The 16,087-nt window shown below is 46.4% G+C and overlaps 1 protein-coding gene across 1 annotated transcript; it reads left to right on the top strand.

Annotated features, from left to right (window-relative positions):
- Window positions 1-5,980: 5,980 nt before the first annotated feature.
- Window positions 5,981-16,087, top strand: tbx1 (T-box transcription factor 1). Its single transcript, XM_040154268.1, has 8 exons — window positions 5,981-6,585; window positions 7,827-8,217; window positions 10,511-10,612; window positions 11,119-11,290; window positions 12,355-12,510; window positions 13,533-13,600; window positions 14,228-14,328; window positions 15,165-16,087. Exons 1-8 carry the CDS (start codon window positions 6,402-6,404, stop codon window positions 15,545-15,547), a joined length of 1,557 nt encoding a protein of 518 aa, XP_040010202.1. The 5' UTR covers window positions 5,981-6,401; the 3' UTR covers window positions 15,548-16,087.

The raw sequence follows: 16,087 nt of genomic DNA, 5'->3' as shown, positions 1-16,087 counted from the left end.
AGGAATATTCAGAACATACCAGTACCACACATTGTGTAAATACACACAAACACATACACACATTGCCATTTTTCTCCTGATGAAATACACCTTTAGGCATTTTCCTAAAGCACCGTGTGTTAGACTGTATTTTACAGTAATCTCCTGGAAGCTGGATGATAACCGACTGTTCACCCCTTTGTCCTTCACAGTGTTGCTTCAGGTGTGGTTGGGCTGGAGAGAGCGGAGGGTCGAGGCCGGCCTGCTTCGACCAAGCTGCACAGAGCTTGCTGAAGGGCACAGTTGGTAGCTGTCAGGCCCATTCATTAACTCCAAGAAGAAATGTGGAGAGAGGACCTTCCTTCCCAAAATAAACAAATACTGGTGGCACACATCTTCCCAGACAACTGCATAGGGGGAGGGAGAAAGTGAAAATTGTGCTTTTCTTTCTTTGTCTCTTTTTTTATTTCTGGAAGGCTGCCTGGACAAACTGACCAGGTAGTGAGGTCGTCAGACCGGAGAAACTATAAAGATTAGGAGGCAAAAAATTGTCCGCACAAAACAGGTATTTTACTATACTGTATAAAGCAGCTGAAAGAAACAAAAAGAGTTATATTTCCAGGAAGAAATCTTTCGACATTTGATATGATGTCATTTGAAAACATGACATTCCATTGTGGGGGTACATGGTTGTTTCTGAAACATTAACCTGCATCCTCCTAGGTTTTTATATAAATAATATTAAAACTAAAGTCTACACCCGGTTTTTCATTGTTTTATGGATGTGTGTGGGAATATACGCTGGAATTTGCCTAGGATAGACACTTGGGAATCATGATTGTCACCTTCGGTCAGCCATTGTGTTCATGTCCATTGTGTTTTTATGCACATGTCCTTTTATGATGACCCCCAAAAATACAAAGAGAACAGGGCTGAACAGGAAAACCACATTTATATGCCAACAAGGAAATGTGTTTTGACTCGTTTTTTCCCCTTTTCTTTTTTTCTTTTTTTCTAGATATTATAAGGAATTCCTTATAATATCTAGAGTCCATAGTAATAATAATATCTAGAGTCCATAGTAATATCCAGAGTAATATCTAGTCCATTGAGGCTATAGACTAACATGGGAGTCAAATAAATTTCCCAGTTATGAAATAAAATATAATTAACACCAAAGCTCCCCTAAATTTCTGATCCACCTATTTGTAAGATCATATACTGGCTGGTTGCAGTAATGTTTGCATTATTAGTGTATCCCCTGAAACTGACTATAGGATTACGGCACTGTGGTCTCCTATACGCTTGACTGAAGGCCCGCTGAGGGACAATGTACATCTGCAAACATCTGTAACACAATGTGAGCACAAACTACCGTCGGTATTTACAATCTGCCCTGCTGCAAACACACGGGCGCCCACCAGTAAACTCAGCTTCCACTGTAATATCCTCCTCGTGTGTATTTGCACATATTAACAAGGTTATAAACCATCAGACGAACAGTTTTTGAATTTATCCATCACAGCAACCGACCACGGAAGAAGTCTTCCAAATACCCAACTAACCACTCAATGACAGATGACAGAAATGAAATTACAAGTAAGGAAAAATAACCAGTGATAGACATCGGACAAATATCCATAACATTCATCACAAGGTCAGATGTTTGGACGTTTTTAATGAAAAACACCAATTACTATTTGTTCTGATGTGGACACCAAATTCCGGGAAAGGAGGTCGACATTTAAAAAGAAAAAAACAAAACAAAAACAAAACAGAAAAAAAAAAAAAACAGCGGAGTGAATGAAGGCATACAAAAATTTAGCCAACCGACAAAATTAGACCCACTGCTGGCACCTGCAAGACTGGAGACTTGTGTTTTTACGACTTTTTGCAGCAATGAGACCTAGAAACCACTCTCTAGTTTATTGTATCCTCATACTCGTCCGACGATTAAATGATTAAATGGCCTCGGCTCAGAAAGACACAGCCTGTGGTGATAGAACAGCAAAACAGCAAGAGCCTAGATTAACTAAAGCGACAGTAGATTGAGAGGCTACTAACTTCTCGGCATTATTTCCAAGGCCCTATTGAGTGAACAACCGACCACCAGCGCTCCTCGTATGAGAATTATAGAAATGGTTGAGGCATTTTTCATTGCTTGCGTCGACAGATGTATGATGTAAACATAATTAAATAAATAATGCATAAACTAGAAATAAATCCCCATTTCCCTCATTTCCGTTTATTCATTACACGAGGTGTAAATTCAGGACTAATTGATGACTCGTTTAGGGACAGTGGTTTTTAAGGCAACTGACTTCAATTTTCCCTCTCAATATGGATTTTTATTTACATGTTTATTTATATGTCCTCACGAGGCTCAGCGGCCGGAGGTCCTATAGATAGCTGAGGCACCTTTCTCTCCCCGTGCATTTTCCGAACGCCCCGCGGAGACAGGGACACCCCGGGTCCTCTGCTGTCAGCGGTCAACTGCTCACTTCCTCTGCTTCATATTCGGGGATTTGGGCTAATATTTGGATAGGATAGGGTTTAATGCGCGACATGCGCCGCCTCGGTCCCCACAGCCTCGGTCACGCAACCTGAATGTGAAAATCGCTGGGTGTATGATCAGCGGAATAAGTTGGGATTTATTATCTGTTAAAAGATGCGGGCGTGTAATTAATTGTAGCAGTCTGGTTGTGGCACTGACAGGCTCGTTAAATTGGAGACTGGAGAGATAAATATCTCCACAACACAAGCGTAAAACATCAAAGGAGATTTGATGTTGTTTTACTGTGTGTCTTGGGGAAGGACGGGGGGGGGGTGCGCGCACCCAACAGGTCCTTCCAGATACACCGATGACCTAATAACATCTCTGTGTAATAATAACACCAAATAGCAGCCCTGCTGTTTACGAGATCCGCGGCGTGGGCGGGAGTTTTTTCGGTTTGGGGATTTTTTTTTTTCGTGTTACCACAGGACCACACAGGCCTCTCCTACAGCGCGCGGGGAACAGAGGCCTCCGATGATCCCGTAAAAGACAACCGGGGGACAACAAACAACATGGGGGAATGTGTGCTGCGGGGGACTGAGTGGTTGTCAAAAAATGTGTCAAACCACCGTAACTGAGAATTACAATCAGGCCAATGTATTTACGGTATTCCTATGGAAAAGAGTTTTAGTGCTATTTTATTTTATTTTTTTATTATTCCAGTGCGTAAAAGCGCACGCCAAATGGCACCGGGGGGGGGGGGGTCCTCTTCAAGTTTTCCTTCTGTTGGCCCCCGTCACATTTGCGCAGTTGCCTGTCAGTTAGCGTCATATAGAGTCTCACTGTGCCGTGCAGAAAACAAGAGCACAGCTTCAGTGACAAACGGCGACCGATTAAAAGACAGAAAATGGCCTGACGAGAATGGGCACTATTTCCCTGTGTGAGATTATTGACTTAGAAATTAGGAAAAGTGCCAAAAAAAAACAACCTCTTTTTAATAATTTCTCAACATAAATCCAATCTGTAAAATGTTCAGCATCATCGTGCATATGAAGGGTGTAGTGTACTCGCAGCGCCCTGCGATGCCACAACAAATGTGTTTTTCCGATGCGCCAATTAGTTACATTACACAACGAAATAACACGGCGCGGTTGTTTCTCCACATCAGCAAAGCCACGAGTCGCAGGTTCCGCGCAGACCATTCAAGTCCGTGTGGACTACAAGTGGTACCTTTTTTTTTTTTTTTCTACGTCAAGCCTGTCCTCCTGGAAATTCCTGTCAAAGTGCTGAATTGAATCGCATTTGAAAAGACTTGGGGTTCAGCAGTGACTTCTGACGAACTAGTCCCTAACCACTAAATCCTGGGCTCTTTCCCGCTGTGTGGACTATATGACTGCTTGCGGTTCCAAATCATTTCAATAGTTTCTTACAGTAATTAAGAGTCAAATTTCCACGCCGGCCTCGTTGTAAATAAGAATTGGAATATCGTCGGTAAAAACAAACAAACATACATGGTCGGGTTTACACTGACAGAGGACCAGCAGATGTGGAGGAATGTGACGGTGTGTGTGTGTGTGTGTGTGTGTGTGTGTGTGTGTGTGTGTGTGTCCATCAGTCACTGAACAGGGAAGCTGTGCCGTCGCTGCGCAGTCCTGGGTCCTCGAATCGGCGAGGGCTGCTCACTTTGTCTAATTGTTGCCAGGTTTCGGGGCTCATTTGCTGAGCTCCTCGGGGTGCGGTCCGCGGCAAGCTGGGCTGTACAAGTAAAAGTCCGAGATGCGCGCCGAAAAACCCCAGTCAGACTATTTTACCAGATGGGAAATGGTTCTCCCGGTGAAAGCTGCTTGAGCGCTCCAACGAAAAATCCCCATGATGCTGTGGTTGTAACTACGCTTCACGTATGCCACGTTAAAAGTTTTTTTGTTTTTTGTTTTTTGTTTTTTTCAGACTATAGCTACATCGCCTACCATCCTGACAGAGAGCGCATTCTTATTTTTGTGAAGCTTAAAAATGTGTATGACATACACATTGAATCAACATTTACTACTTTTCGATTGGCGTTGCGCTCCGGCACTTCCTCTGCTTGAGCAGCAGCCTTCTCCAACATGCACAGAGGGCATTTTTTGTGACTACGGTTAAACGTAGCCTGTCGTGCGACAGCTTTTTCCCGTTCAGATTTTCACCTATGGGTTAGTCTGCGTGTTCGTAGGTGTAGGGGCTGTGAATGCTCGGGCCGCTGCTGAGGCCTGCGAGCGCATTCCAACACACGCTCTCTTCCCATGTTGATCTGCTCCTGTATTTTGTCTGTTATCACCTGAGTATTTACAAAGGAGGCTTCCGACTTGGCAATGATGAAGTGGGTCGCTATCGATGGCATCGTGTCTAAAAAAAAAAAAAAAAAAAAGGCAGGCATACACTGGGAGGAGAGCACCATCTGGTTTTGACTGCGCCATGCCTTATTTCTTTTATAGAGTAATCAATGCACAGAGGACACGGAGCAGTTCCCACACTTAATGAATATCTATCTATCTATCTATCTAAATATTTGCCCCAAACAACATATTGCAATGGTTTATTTACGCCCCCTCCCTCCCACGGAGAAACATCCAAAACAAACAGGACTAATCCTCTAACCGCCTTATCCCATTAGAACCCCGCTGCTGCCTTCACACTTCATCCAGTTGACCCCGGTACAAATCAGACTCTTATCCGGTCCAACGAAACACACCTCCGCTCGCCGCACACTTGAAGCTGAACCTCGACCGGCTGAGGGGCCGGCGGGGCGATGCTGGAGGCGCGAGGCGGAGAGGTCAAGTCCAGCTCCGGCCTCCAGTGCCACGCGTGTCGATGCTGCCTGTTTACTGGCTGCGTGGACGGCGTTTTGCTGCGTGTCTGTCTGTGTGTAACGGGGTAAAGAGGGGGAATCAAACGAGCGTGGAATTTCAGCGGTTCGGCGTTACACTGCCGTTGGGACGGTGGACTGGGTGGAGGGATAAAATGGGTGCAAGGGTGGTTGGTGTGATTGCGTAAAACAACCGTTAATCTCAACAGTAGCACCTGTGGGTCTAAAATGAGTGACATGTCTGAGATGAGGGGGAATATCTGCCACGTCCCAATTATTTCCATGTCTGAATGTTTTATATCAATGTTTTCTGTCTCCTTCTGTGTGTGCTTGACAACCCGCTGCAACCTTGTTCAAGGGAAAGTACGTTTTCACACGGAGCTGTCGCGCAAAAGACTCATAAATTTTGGACACATTATGCATCGCAGCCCGCGATGTCCCGGCGTAACGCGGGGACGGTGCAGCCCCTATCTGGGCTCGGGCGGCGAAAACATGCACACGCATATGTAGCCCCGTAATTTACTGGAAAAGTGGCGCACTTTGAAGCCGGACATTGCAATGACGTTAGAGTTGAATTCAAATGACGGACAAGGTCTTACTGAAATAAAACGTCCAGCGCAGAGCGCAGACACTTTTTTCCTAGTGGTGCAGGGGAGGCGTGGATCTTGCTCACTTTTGACAGTCTCGCAGCAGCAGTAGTAGCTTCTCCTCAAGGCAGGACTCAGATGACACCACCCCGCCGCAGACCGGAGGAGAAACAAGGGAAGCTCTCTCTCTCTCTCTCTCTCTCTCTCTCTTCACTGCGGATCAACTATGTTTTGACACCAGGACGTGCTCAGGGGTTCATCATATGATTCAGAGCACCGGGAAGCTTTTGGCGTCTTCGCCGTAGCCGTGGGAATACTTTAAGAACAGTCTGCCCCAGACTCTCTCTCTCGCACCCGCCGAGCGCCGGTGGCGGAATGTGAAAACCCCATTTTGGCGCATGTTCCTCTCCATTGTGCGCAGCCTTCTCCTGCTTTCTGCGCGGTTGGGAAGCGGAGGAGGAGGAGGAGGGACGGCTTTTCCCGACTCGATCCCTTGCCTATGGACGACGGCGGTCCCCTCTCTCCAAAGGCAAATGCTTTTAGTATTGCCTCTCTGATTTCGGCTGCGGAGCAAGCAGGAAACGCAGCGTTTGACAAGCAGAGCACCGGCCTAGACAAGCCAGACCTGCGCAGCCACGGTTCCTTTAAAATGCACTACAGCACTGTGACCCGGGAAATGGAAGGTAAATCTGTTTGTTAATGCCCATAGAGCTGCCGTAGCATGCGCACATCTCACCCGAAATTACACAGGCCTAACACCCCTTGCATTTGCTCGGTTAATCGACATTGTCAGAACGCGCAACCGGAATCAGTGGGCAACGCCGCATGTGGCTGCGGTGTTCTGAATGCATGAATGAAATCAGCGTAAAAATAAATTCTGGCACAGTTGGCCTACCATTAAAAATAATTCAGATTCAGTTCTGGTCACCAACATTAGGGGAGAGACGTCTGCACACCAAGCGGCCAGAGTGGAAGAAAAAGTTTCCCGTTCCAAAACCCCAAAGCGCTGCACAAAGAGTCAACTTTAATTTGTGGACGGGATCGAATACACTGACAATAAAGCCAGGAGGAGGAGGGTTTACACGGGCACCCTGCGTGTAATGGTATAAGCAGACCGTAATAAGTATATCCAGCTCGGAGGGAGGGAGGGAGGCGGGGGGGGGGTTCCATATCCATACCTCCATACATCTATTTGTCCAATGAAGAAAAAGTAACAGTCACCTGCAGCCTGTTTGTTTGTTCATGCAAATGAGTGTGTGTTTACCTTGTACACCCTTTACACTCCTCTCTGGCGGCCAGATCCTCTATTGTTTGTTGACGGGGGTTGATGTGGGCCAAACCCTTATCCAAATGTTAAATGGGTGCCGGAAAGCCCATTTAAAAGGGGCGCACTTCTCTGTCAATCAGTCTCGTCCCAGGGCGAGGAAAAGGCACATTACCTGCAGTTCCTTATCTAAATAGAAATAAGAACCGGTTTTATCGCAAAGGGGAGGCCCTCCGCGTTAGATAAGAGAGAGAAGGGGTTGCGGTGTAACACACAGCAAGTAGCTCCACGACAGCCGCCGCTCGGAGCGCAGTCCACCCGAGGCAGAAGCTCATCCGCACGCTCCCGCAGCTCCTTCTCTGCCAGCGGTGCGGGGATTCTAGGCGGCCGCTGCAGTTTTGGGGAACGTTTCGGCCACGCGTTCGCCCGTTCGCGATTTTAGACCAGGCACACTGTAGCATGCTGGCAGTGGATGCAACCCCGGGGATTTATGCACAGTCGAGACGGAAACTTTGAAACCGAAAGGGGTGCATTTGCGCCTGACATCTTCATTGGGAGGTCGCTGAATCCGGCTTCTGTTTTTTGCTAGCCCATCTGTGTTATCACCGACTCACAGTGCAAGGCATAATCAGTAAATCCAGTTTTTTGGGATGATTTCAGCCATATCCAGTCCGTGGCTGACGCAGCTGTCCCATTTTTGCGATGTTGCAGCCTTCACGACGAGCAGCCTGAGCAGCCTCAACACGCCGGGGGGCTACCACCTCTCTCCGTCCCCCGGGGACCCCTACGGCCAACACGAGTCCCACTTCGAGCCTTGCCCCGCCGCCCAGCACAACTACAACTACCCGGGCTCTAACCCGGGCCAGGCCCCGCCGAGCGACGGCGGGACTCCCAACTGCTCCTCGTCGTCCTCCAACTCCACGCCGAGCAGCAAAACCTTGGTGAAGAAGAACCCGAAAGTGGCCAACATTAACGTCCAGCTGGAGATGAAAGCTCTGTGGGACGAGTTTAATCAGCTGGGCACGGAGATGATCGTGACCAAGGCTGGCAGGTGAGCAGGCATTCGGTTCAGACCCGAAGCTGGGAAGGTACTTCTCTCCACGGAAGCCTTCAGTTAAAAAGAAATAACACAAATAATACAAAGTAGGCCATGTTTTGTTGTGACATATCGGCTAAAAGTACTCGATGTCCTACCTTTAGGAAGAACAAAGGCATTAGAGGACTCAAATTTCAAATTTGAGTTTGTTTTTTTTTTTTTTTTTAGCATTTATTCTGATGCCGCAAATCACACATGCGGGGTATATATTTTGCTTTGGTTTATCTGTCTTTTATTTGAAAATATATATGAAATAGTATCAAATCAAATGAGGATAAAGGAGTTTCACCAAAAAAAAAAAAAAATCTATTGTATATTTTCTTCTCCCTTTCATCTGGAGTTCACAGTGAACTCACCTTTTTCACTCTTTAACAGATAACATGTTTATGGGCCCAGACTGGCACCACAGTCTTGCATTGTTGAGCAGTTACCAGAAATCCCCTCGTTGTTTCCTGCACTTTCGGGCCTGCTTGTGCAGGAGGCGGCTGAATTCGATTAAAGCACACGTTGTAAAATATATCGGATGTGAAACTGTGCAGGTGAATAGTTCAGGCCCGCTGCCGGAGAGGTCAAACGCATGGGTATACGCTTGTAGGTGGATGCGTGTGTGTGTGTGTGTGTGTGTGTGTATGTCAGATGTAAACACCATGGTCTGACCCTGCTGCGCTTTACAGATCCACTAAGGACGACTGTGACTCTCGGCTAGTTTCCCTCACCGTCGGTTTCTAACTCACCGCTGCTACCTTTAGTCCGTGAGCCTTCACACGCGCGGACGGAGATCAGCTCGCGCGCGAGCTGGTTACGGTATTACGGTCTTGCTTTCACTCTCGCCTCGACACCGGTTCGCCTTTGTTCGTGTTACAGGAGCGTCGGCACCTCTTCGGTCTCACCAAAAAAAATCCACTTTGGTTACATGAATGGAATAAGTACACCAAAATCTGGTTTTGATTTCATTATTAATAATTAAAAAAAAACACACACACACACACACACACAAACACACGGAATACGGTCATTTAAAGATAAGGGACTGGTGGATTTTTCCTTTGTAATTTCCAAATTTTAGCTAAATCAGAGAGACCTATTTTTTTATAGCAGATTTTATGCTTTATCCTGCTTGTGTCGCCCTGGCGTGTAACCTTACAGGCAGGACAACCGTCTTACCAGCGTTGACCTCTGACCCTCGTGGAGAGCCCATAAAACGTTTCACTGATAGTCAGTATACATTAAATATGGCACGTATAAATATACGAGTTTTTTCTTTATTATAATACTATAAAGAGGCGTGAGGTAGTTGATTTAATCCCGGGCTGGCAGGGCCAAGTTCCCCGCTCTGCGTTGTCTACCAGGGGAAAGGAGATCTGCAGAGCCCTTTAAAAGCCCCTTCAGCCTCACCTAGCCACGACACTGACGTTAATTGAGCGTTGATTTTCGGATCCCTTTCACTGACTCGGCGGATTACTCAGCTTCCAGCTGATGTTGTCGGGGGACACGGGTCTGCCCCTGCACAGTAACCCAACCTGGACGAGGTTGGGGGGGGGGGGACAAGTGTTTGGCCGAGCCGCTCGCGGCGAAACGTCCGAAAGCGACTGAATCCGCATTTCTGGGGGGAAAGCAGAGAAATGATTGCTGGTACATTTATAGAGGTCCCCAACAGACCACATCAGCATGCAGAGAGCACTGACTGTACTTTTTCTCTTTTTGTTTTCATTCCCCCCCTCTCTCTTTCCTGATTATAAAAAAAGAGCCGTACCACACCTCGCATTCCCACATAACGTCAATGTTTCTGGAATTCATGAGAGAAGCAGAGGAGAAGTTAAGGCGGTCGGCAATGAGTTACAAACGCGGAGTTAAAAGACGACAAACCCAAAGCACCGTCCCGATCAGAGGGGGTTTTATCTGGTTACTGAATCACGTCTTTTCCAATAGTTTGAAGCCCTCTGTCTTCTTCTCGTAGCCGCCGGCTGGGGCCCAAATTAATCTCCGTAGGCCTGGAGCTGCATGTCTCTCTGCAAAGTGCAAACAGGCTGGCTTTTTTCAAAAGAAATACTTTGGCGAACATCATTTGTTGGCTCCCTCCGACGAAATCCCCCAAAAAGTCCAAACAGTTTAACGCCGCCGTCCGCACACGGATGATCCGCTTTTAAGAAGTAGGACATAAAAACAAAGTGAGCACCCACATAAGCAGCAGTAGCAAGCATTTAAAGCCCAGATTTAACAGTTGCCCCGTTTGTTTTTTCTTTGCCAGGAGAATGTTTCCAACTTTCCAAGTGAAAATATTTGGGATGGATCCCATGGCCGACTACATGCTCCTGATGGACTTCCTGCCCGTGGACGACAAACGTTACAGGTAACTGTGTGCACATCTTTTAGACAGGTCGGACACACATCTGTCACTACGGGAACGTAAAACACTGCACTAGTTCGGAGGGTTTTTTTCACTGATGCGCGCGGTCCACAATTCACAGAATTAAACTCCACAAGCAGAACAACTGTATCATTACCACAGTACAAATACGTGGATCAAAGAAATATAGCCTGTGCGTGAATTCATGAACACATAAATATATAGATGTTACCTATATTCAGAGTTTAACAGTTCAAGAAATAGTTCCACAATTAACCAGTTTGGGCCAGAAATATGTTGGTGACTATATGCTGACATTAGAGATAGGCTACAGTCTGTTTCACATTTTTTCCCTCATCATGAAGCCTACTGGATTTTCATATATCCTCAGTGTGTGTCTCCCTACATGGACAGTTTGCATGCGTGACCGGGCGACTTTGACTTTTTTGTGTCTACCACCGGACAATCGGCGTCTTATTCAATTTCCACCCCCCCCCCCCATCTTACAGGTATGCTTTCCACAGCTCGTCGTGGCTGGTGGCGGGTAAGGCTGACCCCGCCACGCCGGGCAGGGTCCACTACCACCCGGACTCTCCGGCCAAAGGGGCGCAATGGATGAAGCAGATCGTCTCTTTTGACAAACTCAAACTCACCAACAACCTGCTGGATGACAACGGACATGTAAGTACACCACGGGTAAAAAAAAAAAAAAAAAAGAAAAAGATTCATGTAAAACAGACCTTAGTTTCATTATGCGACAGTTTAACAGCCATCGGGTTTAACAGATCGCTATGCAAAAACATACGGCAGTTTCAGTGACTGTAATGATAGTACAGATGAGCGCAGCATTATTTAGAACCAGAAATAATGCCAGTGGAAGATTTTCCCGACACATCTCAGGGGCTCTAAAAGACCATAAACTGGTAACTACTAACTGTAAACTCACAATGTGGACACACGACGTCCCTGCTGGAAGATTATTATGAGGAAAAGCTGAGCAATTTTATTCGCTCTCAGACTGATTGATACAAGTAATTAATCCTTGGTACTATGACTAATAGTCAGCTGTTGCCTGAAAGCCCGGTTTGGGTCCGCAGAAATGGCACTGCGCATCGGGCTTTGCTCCAAAAGCGACGGCGAGGAAGTGGGATATTTCACCACTGGAAATTATTTCAGCCCTTCCCGCTTGATATTCCACTCGGCCCGAGTGTTGCCGCGTGTCATTTTCACAAGTTGTGAAATCAGAAAAGAAAAAGAGAGCTTTCTCGCGATGTGGGGGGATATTTCAGCGAATACTGAAAAGGGGGTGAGATGTGTGCGGGACTGCAGGATGGAAACAATCAAGTGTCCATCTAGGGCCTAAAACGGCTGGTTAACGATCATCACTATTGCTCCATGGTTAAGCTCTGACGGCTCCGCACATTTCACAGGAGCGTCGGGTTATTTCTGCCTTTCATTTACCAAACCTGCTGCTTATATCCACAAATACGTGCCTTGGAAATGGCTGCCACGGGTTTGAATATTTAGTAAATAAGATCATTTTTAATTGGTAGAAGTCACAAAACTACCACTATTTTATTTTATTTTATTTTACTTTATTTTCTCCAACCACAAGTTATTTATTTGCCAAATCAATGAACTACTCCTTATATCCAAATAAAAGTATCACATCGACCATAGTCTGACTTGCCTTTGGTGCCGCGTTGAATTATTATTATTGTTGCTGCCTCCTTTGTGTTTTACAGATCATTCTGAACTCCATGCACCGCTACCAGCCCAGGTTTCATGTGGTTTACGTGGACCCCCGCAAGGACAGCGAGAAATATGCCGAGGAGAATTACAAAACCTTCGTTTTCGAGGAGACCCGCTTCACAGCGGTCACGGCCTACCAGAACCACCGGGTGAGCCGACTTTTTCTCTCACGCTCTAAGGGATTAGCCCGGGGCGGGCTGGACGGCAGGCTCGTTTTTAACCCACCATTGACCCTGACACAGATCCTAAGAGCGCTGTATTTTCGGTGCTCCCGTGCTGCATTTTGCCCACTCGTCAACGAGGGAATCGGTGCCGGGCGTTCCTCGGCTGCTCCCTTTTTGCGCGCCTTTCCGTGCGTCTGCCCGCGCTCCCCCTCTTTCCCGGCCCTGGCTGCCCTCAGCCCCCTGAGCCTGCTCCGGTTCACACGTCGCTGCAGTCCACCGGTTATCCGCGGCGAGTGAAACGCTCGAATCGAATTCAGGTCCCCGTCAGCAGTCCAGGGGTATCGGCGAGGGGTGCGGGAGCCGGCGCGTTACGGTGACCGGGACCTTCCCGCGACCAGGCCGTAGCCTGTCAAAGAACTGCTGTGTTCGACAGCCTGCTAAATGTCACGGATCCTGCCAAGTCCTCCGTATTTTCTACACCTGAGAGGCCGATGCCTCATGGCTTATGACACTGAGACAAAATTATACACATTAGCTGAGCTGAATGTGAAAGGTGATAAAATGATACTGATAGTGGGGAATGCATCCAAGTTATGATCAGGAACCATTTACGCTGTGTCCGTATGATCCAGATGAGTCGCTCCGCAGCTGTTAATGTTACAAAAGACTTTGTACATCATCGTCTACAACAAAATAAGCTCTGTATCAACTGGCAGTTATATAAACTCACTTTGTTGTCAATTACACTGAATGGACATGATGCCATGCATAGCGGGCCCGCAACTACATCCCCGCATATTTTATTAAAGACAGCACTGTGTTCAAATGTGATTTTTTTTTTTTTTTTTTTTTATAGACAGAGCAGATTTTCCTCCTAAAATGTTCAGTCCATCAATCGAGCCTTACCGCTGCTCTCCTCTCTCATAGAAGTGCAAATGCAACGACACCGTGTATAACTACAGAATGCAGCACTGAGGTTTATTTTGTCGTTGTGCTCTGGATTTCAGATCACACAGCTGAAGATAGCCAGCAATCCCTTTGCAAAGGGCTTCAGGGACTGTGACCCAGAGGACTGGTGAGCATTTCAAAAAAAAAAAAAAAAATACAGTCTTGTTGGCGGGTTTCCACATGATGTAAAAACTTACAACAGAGCTGGCCGGGCCAGAGACCATTGGCGAAATAGCTTTGCTGTTTGTTTTACGCCACACAGGTGGCAGATGGGTGGAGTTCACCACATGAAAGAACACAACGAGGGCTAGGATGTGTCATAATCACTGGATATTGTTTGAAAGCCAATCAACTGTGCTTTTCTGTCACCGACAAATTACCAGACACACTTGTAATTGTCACGGCGGAGTAAACCCCACCCATCTGGTATTATCTGGAATCTGAATCAAATGCTGTTCACCCAGCGCTGCAAATTACTTTTTTTTTTGTCCTTAAAGCATTTACTGAAGCAGCTACGCTGAAGTTTATGGGAATTTTTTTATTGTTTTATAGAACAGGCCAATCTGAGTTGTGTAATAGGTTGCTTCCATTTCATTCATAGCAAACTGGGGGCACGTCAATGTGTAAATGCCAATTACATGCATCAGTGTAAACTCTTAAAACATGCATTCATCATTTTAATGTATAATAAGGAAAATGTGCCCTTGACATTCATTAAATGAGTATGAAACTGAATCCATTCTCCCTGCTCCAGGCCCAGGAATCACAGGCCAGGCTCTCTGCCAATAATGAGTGCCTTTGCCAGAACAAGAAACCCAATGTCATCTCCCCCTCAGCAGAACGGCACAGAGAAAGGTCTGCAGCTCGCTCTTTTTTCATTTCAAAACTCATGCCTACTATCAAACATGAAACATGACACAGTCATGTTTAATTGTTAAGCATTCAGAAGAAGTGCGTTTCTTTCAATTGTTGCCATTTTTCACTCACTTTCTTTGACTTCCTTATCCCTAAGCATAGTGGTGCATTTGCAGTATTATGCCAATACTGGCTTTTAATTAAACATCCCATGTCAGCCAGTCAGTGTCCTCCACTGCTGACAAAATACAGGTTCTTATGCCTTTATGTAACAGACAACAGCTTCACAGCGAACTAAAACCTGCAACGGAAATGAAACTTTCTTGAAATGATGATGATTTTATTTACTAGTTCAGTAATAATAACTTGATGAATTGAATATTCGTTCAATTGAGAGTTGTACCTTGGCTTTAAAAAGTTTCCAATCCATCTGAAAGATTTTTGTAATAACGGTTTCTATGGAAAAGCTCCTATGTGGAATTTATTCTAATGATCATTTGGCAGATTTTAACAGGTAACTAATATTTAGTTTTTTCTGGGCTTCAGTGCAGCCTTTTACTTTGTAGTGATCTAAACATTGGTTTCAACTTGTGAATAATAGTAAGTGAAATGAGATTTTATTATATATCAGGGCACAGTGCAAACTGTTTCTAGCTTCCACCTGAAAACACTGGTATCAGTACGAGTCTTCTAAAAACCGGCACATGTCACATATACTGCAGCCTGGAGTGCGAAACTGAACTCACTCACTTTTTAGGACAATATAAACAACCTGCTGGTATAAAGTATTCACGTCTTGACTTTCTCTGACTGTCTTCACGTCTCTTCCTCCCCAGAGGACAGTAGGCGGGAATACGAGCGGGACCCCAGTGGCACGCCCATACACGCTGACCCGGCTCACCAACTGATGTCCCGGGTCCTCAGCCCCGCCCTGCCCGTCCCGGGAGGCCTCCATGCCGTCCCGCTCACCAGTGGTCGACCCAGCCCTCCCCATGATCTTCGGCCAGACGCCCACCCTATACCCCCGGACACCCTGCACCACCACCCTTACAAGTACCCCACCAGCTATGAACACTACCTGGGGGCCAAGACCAGGCCGTCGCCCTACCCTTTACCCAGTATCAGAGGACACACGTACCATCACCACATGAACCCAGCTACAGCTAACATGTACTCAGCCACCAGTGGCCCCTCTAACTACGACTATGGGCCCAGATAATGACTGCTGTCCACCAGGGCGAACAGCACACAGCACTGTGGGAATGGAAAAAGGCAGGAAGGGCGACACAGTCCTGTCTATTGATGGCTTACGCAACCTGTGGGGTGCATTTACAGGCTGAAACTCCTTTCTGCTGGATAAAACCCTGCCGTATTTATTTAAAGGAAATGCATCTTTGGGGGAAGCACGGGCACCTGCTCATAGCCCCTGAAGAGGTCTGATTTGACCTTTGAACCCAAATGGCAACAGCTCTACATCAGGACGCCTCTTACCTGTGCAGTGCCGATATTGCGCCAGACAACACAGGAGACAGGAGGGACACTTCCTTAACACAGACAGTAACTTTGATCACAGAGTGGAACTGATTTTTTTTTTGTGTTGGATGCACTTTTTGATTTGCCTTGTTTTAATTGCTTTCAAAAAAGCCATATGTTATATAGTCCATCAACCTTCTAGGTAGACAAGATGTTTGCATGTTGAGCTCATCAGAGTGGGTGTTGAAACACATCAAATGTTTTTGTTTGAGGGAAAAAAAAAAAA

The sequence above is a fragment of the Xiphias gladius genome, chromosome 19 (genome assembly GCF_016859285.1).
Source record: "Xiphias gladius isolate SHS-SW01 ecotype Sanya breed wild chromosome 19, ASM1685928v1, whole genome shotgun sequence".
In the NCBI taxonomy this organism is placed as follows: Eukaryota; Metazoa; Chordata; class Actinopteri; order Istiophoriformes; family Xiphiidae; genus Xiphias; species Xiphias gladius.
Note: the sequence above shows the minus strand (reverse complement) of the source record. Positions and strands in the feature narration are given on the sequence as shown.